General features: G+C 46.1%; 1 protein-coding gene across 1 annotated transcript in view; it reads right to left on the reverse strand.

Moving 5' to 3' along the window:
• The window catches only part of LOC120944456 (contactin-associated protein-like 5), a 189,918-nt gene that overhangs the window by 41,179 nt on the left and 133,352 nt on the right, over positions 1-15,387 (reverse strand). Inside the window, exons 13-15 of the mRNA XM_040358515.1 lie at positions 13,136-13,354; positions 9,350-9,589; positions 6,487-6,711 (exon numbers count right to left, since the gene is read on the reverse strand). Of these exons, the coding sequence (XP_040214449.1) occupies positions 6,487-6,711; positions 9,350-9,589; positions 13,136-13,354 (684 nt within the window). The remainder of the gene's footprint in view (positions 1-6,486; positions 6,712-9,349; positions 9,590-13,135; positions 13,355-15,387) is intronic.

Genomic DNA, 15,387 nt, shown 5'->3' on the forward strand with positions numbered 1-15,387 from the left:
CAACTATGATCACAGCATTTCCAGTCAGGAGTTGAGAAGCCTAGGACCATAGCATGGTTCACACACATCACCGCCATTTGCAGCCCCAACCAGGAGGCCAACAAAGCAACCCAACTATGATCACAACATTTCCAGTAAGGAGCCGAGTAGCTAAGAACTGTAACACGGTTTCCATACATCAACACTATTTGCAGCCCCAACCAGGAGGTCAACAAAGCAACCCAACTATGATCACAACATATCCAGTCGGGAGTTGAGTAGCCTAGGACCATAGCATGGTTTCCACGCATCACCACCATTTGCACCTCCAACCAGGAGGACAAAAAAGCACCTGACTATGATCACAACATTTCCAGGACTTTAACATGGTTACCACACATCGCCACCATTTGCACCCCCAACCAGGAGGTCAACAAAGCAACCCAACTAAGATCACAATACATCCATTCAGGAGTTGAATAGCCTAGGACCATAACATAGCTGCCACATATCACTACCATTTGCATCCCCAACCAGGAGGACAAGAATGCAACCCAACTATGATCACAACATTTCCAATCAGGAGTTGAGTAGCTTAGGACTGTACACAGTTACCATACATCATTATAATATGCACCCCCAACTAGGAGGACAACAAAGAAACCCAACTATGATCACAACATATCAAGTCAGGAGTTGAGTAGCCTAGGACCATAGCATGGTTCCCACACATCACCTCTATTTGCACCTACAAGCAGGAGGACAACAACGCAACCCAACTGCGATCACAACATATCCGGTCAGGAGTTGAGTAGCCTAGGACCATAGCATGGCTCCCACACATCACCACCATTTGCACCCCCAACCGGGAGGTCAACAAAGCAACCCAATTAAGATCACAATACATCCAATCAGAAGTTAAGTAGCCTAGGACCATAGCATAGTTCACACACATCACCGCTATTTGTACCCCCAACCAGGAGGACAACAAAGCACCCAACTATGATCACAACATTTCCAGGACCGTAACACAAAACACTTCCATTTGCACCCGAAACCAGAGGGGCAACAAAGCAACCCATCTATGATCACATCATTTCCAGGAACGTAACACGAAACACTTCCATTTGCACCCCCAACCAGAGGGGCAACAAAGCAACCCAACTATGATCAGAGGACATCCAGTCAGAACTCAAGCAGCCTTGGACCATAACCATGTCCCCACACATCACCAACATGGCACCCTCAACCAGGAGGACAGCAAAGCAACCCAATTATAACCATAGTACATCAGTCAGGAATTGAGTAGGCTAGGACAATAATTCAGTTCCCACACATCACCACCATTTACACCCCCAACTAGGAAGACAACAAAGCACCCAACTATAATCACAACTTTTCCAGGACGCAACACAAAAACACTTCCATTTGCACCCCCAACCAGAAGGACAATAAAGCAACCCAACTACAATCAGAACACATCCAGTCAAAGCTCAATCCGCCTAGGAACATAACATGGTTCCCACATAACACTACCATTGAACCCTCCAACCAGTAAGACAACAAAGCAACCCAACTATGATCAGAACACGTCCAGTGCTACCAACACACACAAACAACTCCCGCTATAATTTTGCTACAACTAAGGTATTTTCTTTCACTTGTTTTTACTTTTCAATTATTTTTTTCTAAACTAAAGAGCGAATTGACTTGACAACACACACTGGGCTGGATTCAGATACATTGGCGTATCTGTCCGCCCGGCGTAACGTATCTGGGATACGTTACGCCGCTCTAACTTTGGGCGCAAGTTCTTTATTCAGAAAGAACTTGCGCCCTTAGTTAGAGCGGCGTAGCGTATGTGTTTTGCGGCGTAAGGCCGCGTAATTCAAATGGGGATGTAGGGGGCGTGTTTTATTAAAATTTTTGTTGACCCCGCGTTTTTTACGTTTTGTTTAAACGGCGCATGCGCCGTCCGTAAAACATCCCAGTGTGCATTGCTCTAAATGACGTCGCAAGGACGTCATTGGTTTCAACGTGAACGTAAATTACGTCCAGCCGTATTCGCGAACGACTTACGCAAACAACGTAAAATTTCAAAACTCGGTGCGGGAACGACGGCCACACTTAACATTAGCTACCCCTCATATAGCCGGGGTAACTATACTCCGGAAAAAGCCGGACGCAAACGACGTAAAAAAAAAAGCGCCAGGTGGTCGTTCGTTTCTGAATCGGCGTAAATCCTCATTTGCATATTCCTCGCGTAAAAATACGGAAGCGCCACCTAGCGGCCAGCCTGGAATTGCAGCCTAAGATCCGACGGTGTAAAACACTTAGGGCAAGATTCACAAAAGAGATACGACGGCGTATCTCCTGATACTCCGTCGTATCTCTGTTTCTATCTATGCGACTGATAGAATAGAATCAGTTACGCATAGATATCCCTAAGATCCGACAGGTGTAATTGTTTTACACTGTTGGATCTTAGGATGCAGTAGCGCGGCCGCCGCTGGGTGGAGTTCGCGTCGTAAACCAGCGTCGGGTATGCAAATTAGCAGTTACGGCGATCCACAACGGTTTTTCGCGTTCGCTACGTCGCCACTAGTCTAGTTTCCCGTCGCAAAGTTAGTCGTCGTTTTTGGTGCCCTAACTTTAGTCAGCAAGCGTATTGCTGTCTAAAGTATGGCCGTCGTTCCCGCGTCGAAATTCAAAATTTAACGTCGTTTGCGTAAGCCATCCGGGAATACGGAAGTACGCTACGCGCGTCGCCGTTCGAAAAAATGACGTCACTTCGCGCAAAGCACGGCGGGAGTTAGGAAACGGAGAATGCGCAGTAGGTCCGGCGCGGGCGCGCGCCTAATTTAAATGTTACCCGCCCATTCGATTTGGCCCGCCTTGCGCCGGACGCATTTCCGATACACCGCCGCAAGTTTCCAGGTAAGTGCTTTGTGGATCGGGCACTAAACCTGAAAACTTGCGGCGGTGTAACGTAAATGGCTTACGTTACACCGGTGTAAATGTACGTGAATCTGGCCCTTACACCCGGCGGATCTTAGGGATATCTGGGCCATATTCTGAGTAAGGAAACAATGGAGTATCTCAGGATACTCCATCGTATCTCAGGATACTCCATCGTATCTCTCTTTTTTGGGCCGCGTATCTATGCGACTGATTCTTAGAATCATTTTCGCATAGATACACTTAAAATCCGCCATGTGTAAGTCACTTACACTGTCAGGTCTTAAATGTAATTACTCCACCCGCCGCTAGATGGCGTTTACGTTCAGGTCTCATTTGTTTATGCAAATGAGCCTGATACGCCGATTCCCGAACGAATTCGCGTCGCGTAACCGTCGCTAACGTCGTTTGCGTAAGCGTAAACTTACCCCTGCTATATGAGGGGTAAGTTTACGCAAGTCCCACGTAGGCCATGTTAAGTATGGCGTCGGGTCCGCGTCGTGTTTTTCCGTCGGCTACGTCGTTTCCCTAAGTCGTTCTTGAATACGACTTTACGTCAATGACGCACACGTCGGCGTCATTGACGTTTTACGCCGAGAACTGGAGCATGCGCACTGGGCTATTTTAAGCCCGGCGCATGTGCAGTTCGTTAGAATCGGGGGGGGGCGCTTAATTTAAATAGAAGCCGCCCCCTTGGAGATACACGGAAATACGCCGGGCCGTTTACACTCCGCCGCCCCAAACTACGGAGCAAGTGTTTGGGGAATACAGCACTTGCTCCTGTAGGTTGGGGCGGCGGAGTGTAAATGGCTTACGCGCCGCCCGCTGGAAATGTACCAGAATGTGGCCCATCTATGCGTAACTGATTCTCTGAATCAGTCGCATAGATACGACCGTCGGAACTCAGAGATACGACGGCGTATCAGGAGATACGCCGTCGTATCTCTTTCTGAATCTGGCCCCTTGTCCAATAACGACTTTTTTTCCCCCTTCTAATTTAATAAATTAAAAAATTCCCTGAGTCAGTCTAATCTGTAAGTCAACTGCAAAAAAAAAAAAAAAAATTCCGTGTAAATCTCACCGGCACTCAGCGAGTCAGAATTATAGAATCCTCTCCAAGATTAAAAATTTGCCCGGCCTGACAATTAAAATGATTAAGATTGCCATTTCAACTTATTAAAAAGCCTCCGTCTCTCAGAAGAGGATATTAATGAGCTCAAAGAAAAAATAATTACGGTGGAATCTAATTAAAGAAGGGAGGTCAGGACATTCCCAAATATTAGTGTTGCAGAGGACAAATTGCGTTCGGTGGAATTTTTGCTTACATGGCAACATTGCGGTGATTTAGGAGAGGCATCTCTCCCGTTTAATGCCTTATAACATCCAAGCAAGTCATTCCTGCTGTCATTCAGCCTTGAGATATCTGCCGGTGTCTTGCTGGTCTTAAACCGCAGTACTCGAATATTACTGCATCAATGTTTTAAAGAAAGAAAAAAAAAAACAAGACGCGATATTCCGAACAGCTGGCCTGAAAACCTGTTTGTTAATTAGCGCTCTGCCTCTGGGGACTTTTATTTGGTAAATTTGCCGTTTGGAAAGGCATCTGGCGATATGAAGACGCGGATTCTTCAGCTCGTTGGGAGCCTTTTAATTCTGACTCAAGAAAAAAAAAAAAAAGTGTGTAAACTGTCACAAAAAAACAAACAAAAAAAAAAACCACACAAATGAGTTTTGAGATTTGTTTACAAAATTACAAGCGCGCTCTCAGCTTGTCGGGTTGATGGGGTAATCAACTTAACGACTAACGCGTTTATCTCCTGAGCCGCAGGATCCTGGCGCTCTCTCTCTCTCTCTGACATAATGCAAGGGGGTGAGGAAGTCACGGCGTGGAATATCCGCGAAGCATGCGGAACTAAAGTGCACCGGTCACTCAATCAGGATAAAATAAACTATCTTTAGTAGTCTATAGCAAGCATCGCTAAATGGTGGATGGTGGTCAGGATCGCAAGCTAGCCAGTCCCCAGATTCCCCAGCTCCTTTGCAGCAGTGGGGGCTGGTGCTCAAAATTTTTAGGGGGGTGCAAACAAACTGAAAAATTCTAAAAATAAACATCAATTGCCACCTCACTGTGCCATCAAACGCACCCACTGTGCTCATCAAACGCTGTCATTGTGCCATCAACTGCTGTCACTGTGCCATCAACTGCTCCCAATACTCCCACTGTGCCATCCAATGCTGCCACTGTGCCATCCAATGCTCCCACTGTGCCATCCAATGCTCCCACTGTGCCATCCAATGCTCCCACTGTGCCATCAAATGTTCCCATTGCTGCCACTGTGCCATCAAATGCTCCCACTGTGCCAGTAATGCTGCCACTGTGCATCCAATGCTGCCACTGTGTCATCCAATGCTCCCAATGCTCCCACTGTGCCATCCAATGCTGCCACTGTGCCATCCAATGCTGCCACTGTGCATCCAATGCTGCCACTGTGTCATCCAATGCTCCCAATGCTCCCACTGTGCCATCCAATGCTCCCACTGTGCCATCCAATGCTGCCACTGTGCCATCCAATGCTGCCACTGTGTCATCCAATGCTCCCAATGCTGTCACTGTGCCATCAAATGCTGCCACTGTACCATCAAATGCTCCCAATGCTCCCACGGTGCCATCCAATGCTACCACTGTGCCATCAAATGCTCCCACTGTTCCATCCAATGCTACCACTGTGCATCCAATGCTGCCACTGTGTCATCCAATTCTCCTAACGCTGTCACTGTGCCATCCAATGCTGCCACTGTACCATCAAATACTCCCAATGCTGCCACTGTGCCATCAAATGCTCCCAATGCTGCCACTGTGCCTCCCACTGACACCAATGATAGGGCACTATTCCTCACACTGTTACCAATGATGGGACACTATTCGTCCCACTGATATCAATGATGGGACACTATCCCGCCCACTGGCACCAATGATGGGGCTCTATTCTGCCCACTGGCACCAATGATGGGGCACTATTCCTCCCACTGATACCAATGATTGGGTACTATTCCTCCCACTGAAACCAATGATGGCACACTATTCCTCCCACTGACACCAATGATGGGACACTATTCCTCCCACTGAAACCAATGATGGGACACTATTCCTCCCACTGACACCAATGATGGGACACTATTCTTCCCACTGACACTAATAATGGGGCACTATTCCTCCCACTGACAACAATGATGGGGCACTATTCCTCCCACTCACACCAATGATGGGGCACTATTCCTTCCACTGACACCAATGATGGGGCACTATTTCTCCTAATGATAACATTGATGGGGCTCTACCAACCCTGAGGCCGTGTTTACTCTTACTGATGGGCCTGAGACATTTTCTACCCCTACTGGCCACAATCCGACCCCCCTAAAATCTAAAAAACAGTAAACTGTCTCTTTGAAAAGTTTGGAGACCCCCGATTTAGACAATATTTGCTAATCCCAGAACAAGAGGCCGAATAAGCTCTGCTGTGGAATATACAGGACATGTAGGAGACTCACCATTCCTGCAGAGCAGTACAGCCAGGTAGTCCTGGTAGAAGGAGTTGACGTAGAGTAAGAGGCTCGGAGCTTGAGCTGTTAGAAAGCTGAAGGCGATATTTTCCCTGGATATCACTGTGTCCGCGTATATCGCTGAGACTGAGGCACTGGCGTTCCTGGACACTGGGTACGGCTCCTGGAAAACATAGGTGACCGAGGTCCCAGCTTCAAACATTGCAGAAACCTCTAGAAAGACAACAGAAATATAGACAAGGTTTTTAAAAAGAAGCAAGAACAAAACTGAATGAGATGTCCTGTGTGGGACAAGCTCCAAACTACCATAAAAATATAAAGAGTTGGAATCCACCACTCAAAGGCCCTAATCAACCAGGTTTTGGTTTTGTGAACCTTGGGGTTCCTCCAGAGGTTGGTAGGGGTTCCTTGAGCAATGAGCAATTTCTGACTCTCAGATAAATAGCTACTAATACCAATAATTTGCCCAGCTTCCTGCAAGGACCGGGGGGGGGGGGGGGGTTTCGGGTTGTTGCTCCCACTGACTACAAATCTAAAGCCGTACACATTGTCGGAATTCCCGACAGAAAAAGTCAGATGGGAGCTTTTGGTCGGGGATTCCGACCGTGTGTATGCTCCATCTGACTTTTTCTGTCGGGAATTCAGACAGAAATAGATTGGGAGCAGATTCTCAATTTTTCCGTTGGAATTTCCGACCGTGTGTACGGGGCATAAGGCGCATTCTTCCCACTGACCATAAAACTATGGAGCATTATTACCAATGATCACCAATGCAAGGAGTATTTGTCTATCAAACACCAATATGAGGTGTACTCATGCTACTGACCACCAATGTAAGGAGCATTCTTCCTATTGGCCACCAATGTAAGGAACATTCTTCTCACTGATCACCAATGTAAGGAACATTCTTCCCACTGATCACCAATGTAAGGAACATTCTTCCCACTGATCACCAATGTAAGGAACATTCTTCTCACTGATCACCAATGTAAGGGACATTCTTCCCACTGATCACCAATGTAAGGGACATTCTTCTCACTGATCACCAATGTAAGGAACATTCTTTTCACTGATCACCAATGTAAGAGACATTCTTCTCACTGATCACCAATGTAATGGACATTCTTCCCACTGATCACCAATGTAAGGGACATTCTTCTCACTGATCACCAATGTAAGGGACATTCTTCTCACTGATCACCAATGTAAGGAACATTCTTCTCACTGATCACCAATGTAAGAGACATTCTTCTCACTGATCACCAATGTAATGGACAGTCTTTCCACTGATCACCAATGTAAGGAGCATTCTTCCTACTGGTCACCAATGTAATGGACATTCTTCTCGCTAACCACCAATGTAGGGGGTATTATTACCACTGACAAACAATGAAAAGGTAATTTTTCTCACTTACCACCAATGTAATAAACATTTTTGTTACTGGCTGCCAATGTAAGGAGGATCCTTTTCATTGGCTGCCAATGTAAGGAGCACTCTTTCGACTGGCCACCAATGGGTGGAGCATTGTTCTTACTTAACCCAAATGTAAGAAGCATTCTTACCAATGCCCACCAATGTAATGAACATTCTTCCCACTGATCACCAATGTAATGAACATTCTTCCCACTGGCCACCAATGTAAGGGACATTCTTCCCCAATGTAATGGAAATTCTTGACCAATGTAAGGGACATTCTTCCCACTGGCCACCAATGTAATGGACATTCTTCTCACTGATCACCAATGTAAGGGACATTCTTCCCACTGATCACCAATGTAAGGGACATTCTTCTCACTGATCACCAATGTAATGGACATTATTCCCACTGATCACCAATGTAATGAACATTCTTCCCACTCACCACCAATGTAAGGAGCATTCTTTCAACTGACCACCAAAGTAAGGATTATCATTCTCACAGTGTAAGGAGGATCGTTTTCATTGGCCACCAATGTAAGGAACATTGTTCCTCTTTATCCCAAATGTAAAAAGTATTCCTTCCACTGACCACTAATATAAGGAATATTATTCCCAATATAGGTGGGCGGGGATGGAGGTTCCCCCTCATCACCAGTGTTAAGAGGGTCCTTTCATTTGACCATCTGAATAAGTGGGTAATTTTTCCACTGAAATCCAATGCAGGTTCACACTACAGTTTTTACTGTCTGGATTATTTTCTAGACATTTCTATTATTAATAACACATTTTAATTTAACTATTACTACTGCAACCAGTAGTGTTGTATAGAGCATCCCTGGGTATCAAATACTCTAATACACACGATCGGAAAATCTGACAAGAAAACCATGGATTCTTGGCTCAAACTTGTGTTGCATACACACGGTCACCGAAAATTCCGACCGTCAAGAACGCAGTGACGTACAACACTACGAAGAGCCAAGAAAGATGAAATTCAATGCTTCCGAGCATGCGTCGACTTGATTCCGAGCATGAATGGTTTTTGGTGCGTCGGGATTGCAGCTCTCAAATTTTTCTTGGCGGAAATTCCGACAGAAACATTCTGATGGAGCCTACACACGGTTGGAATTTCCGACCAAATGCTCACATCTGACTTTTCTTGTCGGAATTTCCGATCGTGTGTACGCGGCATAAGTCTGTCACATTCCCTAATCTTTTACTTATTCTTATATCTCCACCTACTAATCACAGCAATGTTCTGCAATGTTCAACGAGCAGATATAGAAGTTATTGGCAGGGATTCCCTGAGATCTAGAAGTTTTTTCAAGGGTTCCTTCATTTTAAAAAGGTTGGGAAAGGTTGACTTGATGACATTGAACAGGAAGTGAATTCACACTCAGGTTATTCCTCCAATGACAATACACGCCTCACCTTTCTTACAGTAAGGTCCCTCAAAGGCGGAGTTTGTGCAGTCGCAGGTGTATCCATTGCGTTTCTCCACACACTTTCCGTTGTTGTGGCAAAGGTTTCCATAGCTACTGCAATGGCCAGGACAGCCCGGCCTGATCCCTGGAGAGACTTTGGCTTTTTCCTCCAGATCAAATGTCTGGCCATTCAGTTGGAGGTAACGGATACACCCCACAAAGCCCCTCTGTTTGGATGCAGTCCCACCTATGGAAAAGAAAGTCATAGTCAGCTTCTGACATTTGTAATGATGTAGAGCCAGTCTTTAAATGCTCTAGCTTCCAGTAATGGCCTAGATCAGGGGTCTCCAAACTGCGGCCCGGGGGCCAAATGTGGCCCTTTGCCTGCCGTTATCTGGCCCTTGGGGCACACTTCATCCCACTGATATGAGACACTATTCTGCCCTCTGACACCAAAAATGGAGGGGGGGGGATTTTTCCCACTGACACCAACAATGGGGCACTATTCCTCCCCCTAATACCAAAGATGGGGCATGGTTTTCTCCCACTGATGCCAGCAAAGTTTTATATTCCCGCTGACCAGTGTGGCCCCCACTAAAGTCTGAGGCCGTGTACACACGGTCGGTCCATCTGATGAGAACGGACCGATGGTTTTGCGTACTAACCATCGGTTTTGACCTATCGGTAAGGAGTCCATCGGTTGAATTTTAAAGCAAGTTCTACATTTTTGGACCGAAGGATAACTGACCGATGGGGCCCACACATGGTCGGTTTGGACCCAAGAAACTGAACTTCAGTCCGTTTTCATCGGTTTTGTCCGATCGTGTGTACAGGGCCTGAAGGACAGTAAACTGACCCTTTGTTTCAGAAAGTTTGGAGACCCCTGGCCTAGATTAATGTTTCCCATCCAAGATTCTTCCAGTGGTTGCTAGGGGTTCCTAGACAAACCAAAAACATGACCACTATTGTAAAGGTCATTGATCTTTTAACAGTTTACTGACGCAAGTGGTCCCTGGTCCCACTGGTCATAAATGTTAGAGATACTTCTTTGTTGACCTTTCTCCGCTAACCAATAATCTAGGAGGCACACACCTATACCAGACCTTCATCCAGGATACGGGTCTGGTACAGAACGAGGTAAACTCTGGGGGAAGTCATCCTGCCTGGTGCAGTTTGGGACCAGCCAAACACAGATGAAAAGGAACGCTTTAAAAAAAAAAAGAATTAGCTTCCCAAGTAAGTGTGGACCTTCTGTGCTGAATTAATTTTTTTAAAGGTTGAACCACTTCACCCCCGGAAGAATTTACTCCCTTCCTGACCAGAGCACTTTTTGCGATACGGCACTGCGTCGCTTTAACTGACAATTGCGCGGTTGTGCGATGTGGCTCCCAAACAAAATTGACGTCCTTTTTCCCCCACAAATAGAGCTTTCTTTTGGTGGTAGTTGATCACCTCTGCGGTTTTTATCTTTTGCGCTATAAACAAAAAAAGAGCGACAATTTTGAAAAAAGCTATATTTTTTACTTTTGCTAAAATAAATATCCCCCAAAAATATATAATTTTTTTTTCTGGGTTTAGACCGATATGTATTCTTCTACATATTTTTGTTAAAAAAAAAAAAAATCACAATAAGCGTATATTGATTGGTTTGCACAAAAGTTATAGCGTCCGCTAGGTTACCCCCTCAGGAGAGAGCTTCCCAGAGAGGGTTAGCTCTTGTGGGGAGGCGCCGCGAGATCCTCCATGGGACCCTAGAAGAGGATGTTCGGGGCCACCCTGTGCAAAAAGAACTGCACAATGGAGGTAAGTATGACATGTTTGTTTAAAAAAAAAAAACTTTAGTATCCCGGTGTTATGTGTTTATTGCTAAGTATGTCTCTCCCATTGTGTACCTCCTAGGTGTGAATTCCCATTGTTAATTGAGTCACCTATTGTTTCTGTCTGTCTGAGCATCTCTTGGAGATGTGATTATTATTGTGTCCACTTGTTATCAAACTGTGGCATGTTATGTGTTTATGTTGATTAGCCTACGGTTTAATTTGATTGTTGTTTCTGTTAATGTTGGCTGTTCATTACTGTCTAGAGCAAGGGTAGCAAACCTCTGCACTCCAGCTGTGGTGAAACTTCAAATCCCATCATGCCTCTGCCTCTAGGAGTCATGCCTGTGATTGTCAGGGTCTTGCAATGTCTCATGGGACTTGTAGTTTCACCACAGCTGGAGGGCCAAGGTTGCCTAACCCTGGTCTACTGTGTGTATTGTCATGCTAATATCCCCAAGAGGGGATTGTCCTCCTCGGGGGAGGGCATAAATCACAGGTGTCAAACACAAGGCCTGCAGGTCGAATCCGGCCCTCCAGGCCATTTCATGTGGCCCTTGCACCTCTCCTGCAGCTGCAGGATAGCTTCAGCCCTCCTCTGGTCCTACTCCAGACCGTTACTTTCTTTTTTAAAGCAATGCATCCAGCTTCTTCCCAGCAGCATAAGGAAAGGGGGGTGCACTGTGATGTAAGGGAGAGTGGGGGCCTCAACTTCTGATGGTGGGGTGGCTCTTGACATATAATGTAAGGGGAGGGGAATGCGCTGGACGTCTAATCTCACAGTGTCTGGGACCTGTGTGTTTCCCAGAAGACAGCGGGGGGGACGGGATGTGGCGTAGATACTCGCAGATTCTGAGGCTATGTATGCCCGGAAGTGGGTGCAAATACCTGTATTATACAAGTATCTGCACCCCCCTCCCCCCTGAAAGGTGCCAAATGTGACACCAGAGGGGGGAGGGTTCTGAAAAGCGGAGGTTCCATTTTTGTGTGGACCTCCGCTTTAATAAAGTGAGAGACAGTTTGCATCTAAGCTAGTATCGTCTAGTTCTTGGGCGCAATATTCAGCTATAATACTTGTTTCCTGGGTCCAGACTAAAGGAAGCTGTATACTGATGGAAAGACCCAAGCTGGGTGCTGGAAAGGGTCGATCCTAGGCAGGGTGCACAGGGTGCTTTGCACCCAGGCACCTGCAGAGGTGGGAGCGCAGAAGTGCCAGAGTTCTCCCCTCCCTCTTTCTGTCCTTGTTTGTGTCTGTCCAGAACTAGTGTTCTGAGCATAGGTGTGTGTCCGTCCAGAACTGATGTGTGAGCATAGGGCAGCCCGTCCAGCCTGGCAGTGCTCGGGGGAGTGGCCGCTCCTCTTCCTGACACAAGGGTCCTAGTTTTCAGTGACTGCTGATGTGCAGGAATGAATTGGGAGTCTTGGATCCCGCACTGCCTCCTCCAACTCCAGTTGGAATGCCTCCCATCTCTATCTCGGGCTGCACAGAGAGAGAACTGAGGTGAGTCACAGTGTTCAGTGTGCTGTGTGCTGGGGGATGGCATCCCCAGCATCCCTTTACATGTGCTCTGGGCTGCCCCTGCTCTAGATGTTTTATGGCATGATAGATTGCATAGGATACACAGCCCCTGCCCATTCCTGCGCCTCAGTAGTCCATCTACAGATGGAATGTGTAATGAGATGTACCAACAGCCCTTTCACACTGACAAAGGGGAGGGGGTTAGTAAAATGACCACACCCATTTGGGGTACCAGAAATATTTCTGCACCCAGGCGCCTGTGACCCTAGGATTGGCCCTGGTGCTGGACGCTTCCGTCACAGACACTAAGCAGAAACAAAAAACACAGCACCACCTATGGCCAAGGTACCGTCCCTGAGAACTTTGATCTACATATTGCAGTTGGAAATAGGCCAAATATTATTTTGACACACGGTATAAAGTAATTTTATATAGCTTGAAAGCAATCTGGACTCACCCACATAGAGCTGAGCATTCTGTAGCGGTCGTAAGCGCCCATCAAACGGGGTTTGCACCAGTTTCCTTGGCTGGTTATCCACGACAAGGCTGGTTTCCTTAATATTCCTCTCGGCTCTGACGTAATGCCATTGACCATCATTCAAGGCCGTGACGGACAGCAGAGAAACCTCCATAGGCCCATTTCCCGCATCGAATGAAAATGTCACCTGGTAGGGAGCTGTAAAGTACACAAAGGCGATCAATACCGCAATCAATATCTAGTTTTACTAAATGATTTACGTTTGTGTAGGTCCAGGCATGACAGCAATACAAATAAATATTTTTTGGCAAGGCACCTAATACTCTGCCAATGTTTTATTTATAACATTATTCATCCCTTGGGCTCTAAAAATAAAAAAAATATATAAATCACACTGAGGTATGTGTGTGACCTAATTATATTTCCACTTGTATATAAATCCACAATTACTGTGGAACACCTGTCAATAAAAACATTTATATAAATTAGAGGTTTTTTTTAAGTCTCTTTAAATGATAGTCCTGCAAACTTGTAGTTTTATGCCTATTAAATGATAAAAGATAAACAAACAATTGGACAACAATCCATATTTTTTATTTTATAAATGATGTGGCTTAGTTGAAGTTTATTCAGATGCTTGAACCTCCATTCCATAGGAAACCATTAGAAAATGTGGCGTATATACACTTCCCAGATAGGCTGCTGGGTTTGGTTAGGCATATTTAGTTATGTGGTTCTCCTGTAATCAGCATGTGATTGCTTTAGGCTGCTCTGTGCTCTGCAGGCTGAGAGTGTGATTGCTTCTCCCTGTCTTCTGGATACTTCCAGCACACAGTGGGTGGGACAAATGAGCAGCCTGAATATTTATGCAGCTCCAGCCCATCCCTGGGGAGGTGTGCCCAGATGGTGGTTGGAGTGTGTATAAATATACTAAATTGCCAAAATTATTGGGACACCTCCCCTGCATGCACGTGAACTTTAATGTAGGGTGACCAGACATCCCCAGTTTCCGGGGACAATCCCCGGATTGAGGACACTATCCCTGGACTAAGTCTGGATTGGATTTGAACAGGAGCTAGGGCAATTTCAAAGACAGTCAGTGCAGGATAAAAAAAAAATCTGAATTCCATTATCTTGGCCCGTTCTGATGGTCATGTGCTGGTCGGAGCAGAGGGACAATTTCTTCAGTTTCGGGTGCATGCCCCTTCAGCTTCGCCCGTGTGTTCTTCTGACTTGGCAGTTTGTTTTATAAAAGTAAAATGGTAAAGGGGAAATATAGTACTGAGGATTCGGGGATATTTGTGCTAGGAGGGAATTTGTGCTAGGTTAGGGGATTGGGTAGGGGAATTTGTGTTGGAAGGAAGGGGGATGTGGAGTGGGCAGGGAGGATTTGTGCTAGAAGGGGGATTTTTTTTTGGGGGGGGGGGTATTTGTGCAAGGGAGAGGGAGAGAGAGAGAAAAAGAGAGAGAGAGACAGAGAGAGCGAGAGAAAGGGAGAGACAGACAGAGAGAGAGATATAGAGAGAGAGACACAGAGAGAGACAGAGATAGAGACAGAAAGAGAGACAGAGAGAGACACATAGAGAGAGACAGACAGACAGACAGACAGAGAGAGACAGACAGACAGAGAGAGAGAGATACAGAGAGAGACACAGAGAGAGAGACAGAGAGAGAGATAGATAGAGAGATAGAGAGACACAGAGAGCGAGAGACAGAGAGAGAGACAGACAGAGCAAGAGAGAGACAGATAGAGAGACAGACAGACAGAGAGAGAGAGAGACAGAGAGAGAGAGAGAGAGAGAGAGAGAGACAGACAGAGAGAGACAGAGAGAGCGAGAGACACAGAGAGAGAGACAGACAGAGCAAGAGAGAGAGACAGACAGAGAGAGAGACAGAGAGAGACAGGCAAAGAGAGAGAGAGAGAGACAGAGAGAGACAGACAGAGAGAGAGAGACAGAGAGAAACAGAGACAGAGAGACACAGAGAGAGAGAGAGAGACAGAGAGAGAGAGAGAGACAGAGAGACAAGCCACGATTTCTGTCCATGAAAAGATGCAGCTAATTTCTGGAACCCCCCCCACTGGGGTTCTCATATCTAGTCGGGGTGCAGGTGCATTGGCAGGCGTGAACCCTACCTAATACAGCATAAAAAGAGGAATCGGTGAAGAGGAAAGGACTATAATTTTCATTGGAAGGTGGAGGTTCCTCTTTAAATCATTTGCCAACTTTTCA

This window comes from Rana temporaria, chromosome 6 (assembly GCF_905171775.1).
Source record: "Rana temporaria chromosome 6, aRanTem1.1, whole genome shotgun sequence".
NCBI classification, from domain to species: domain Eukaryota; kingdom Metazoa; phylum Chordata; class Amphibia; order Anura; family Ranidae; genus Rana; species Rana temporaria.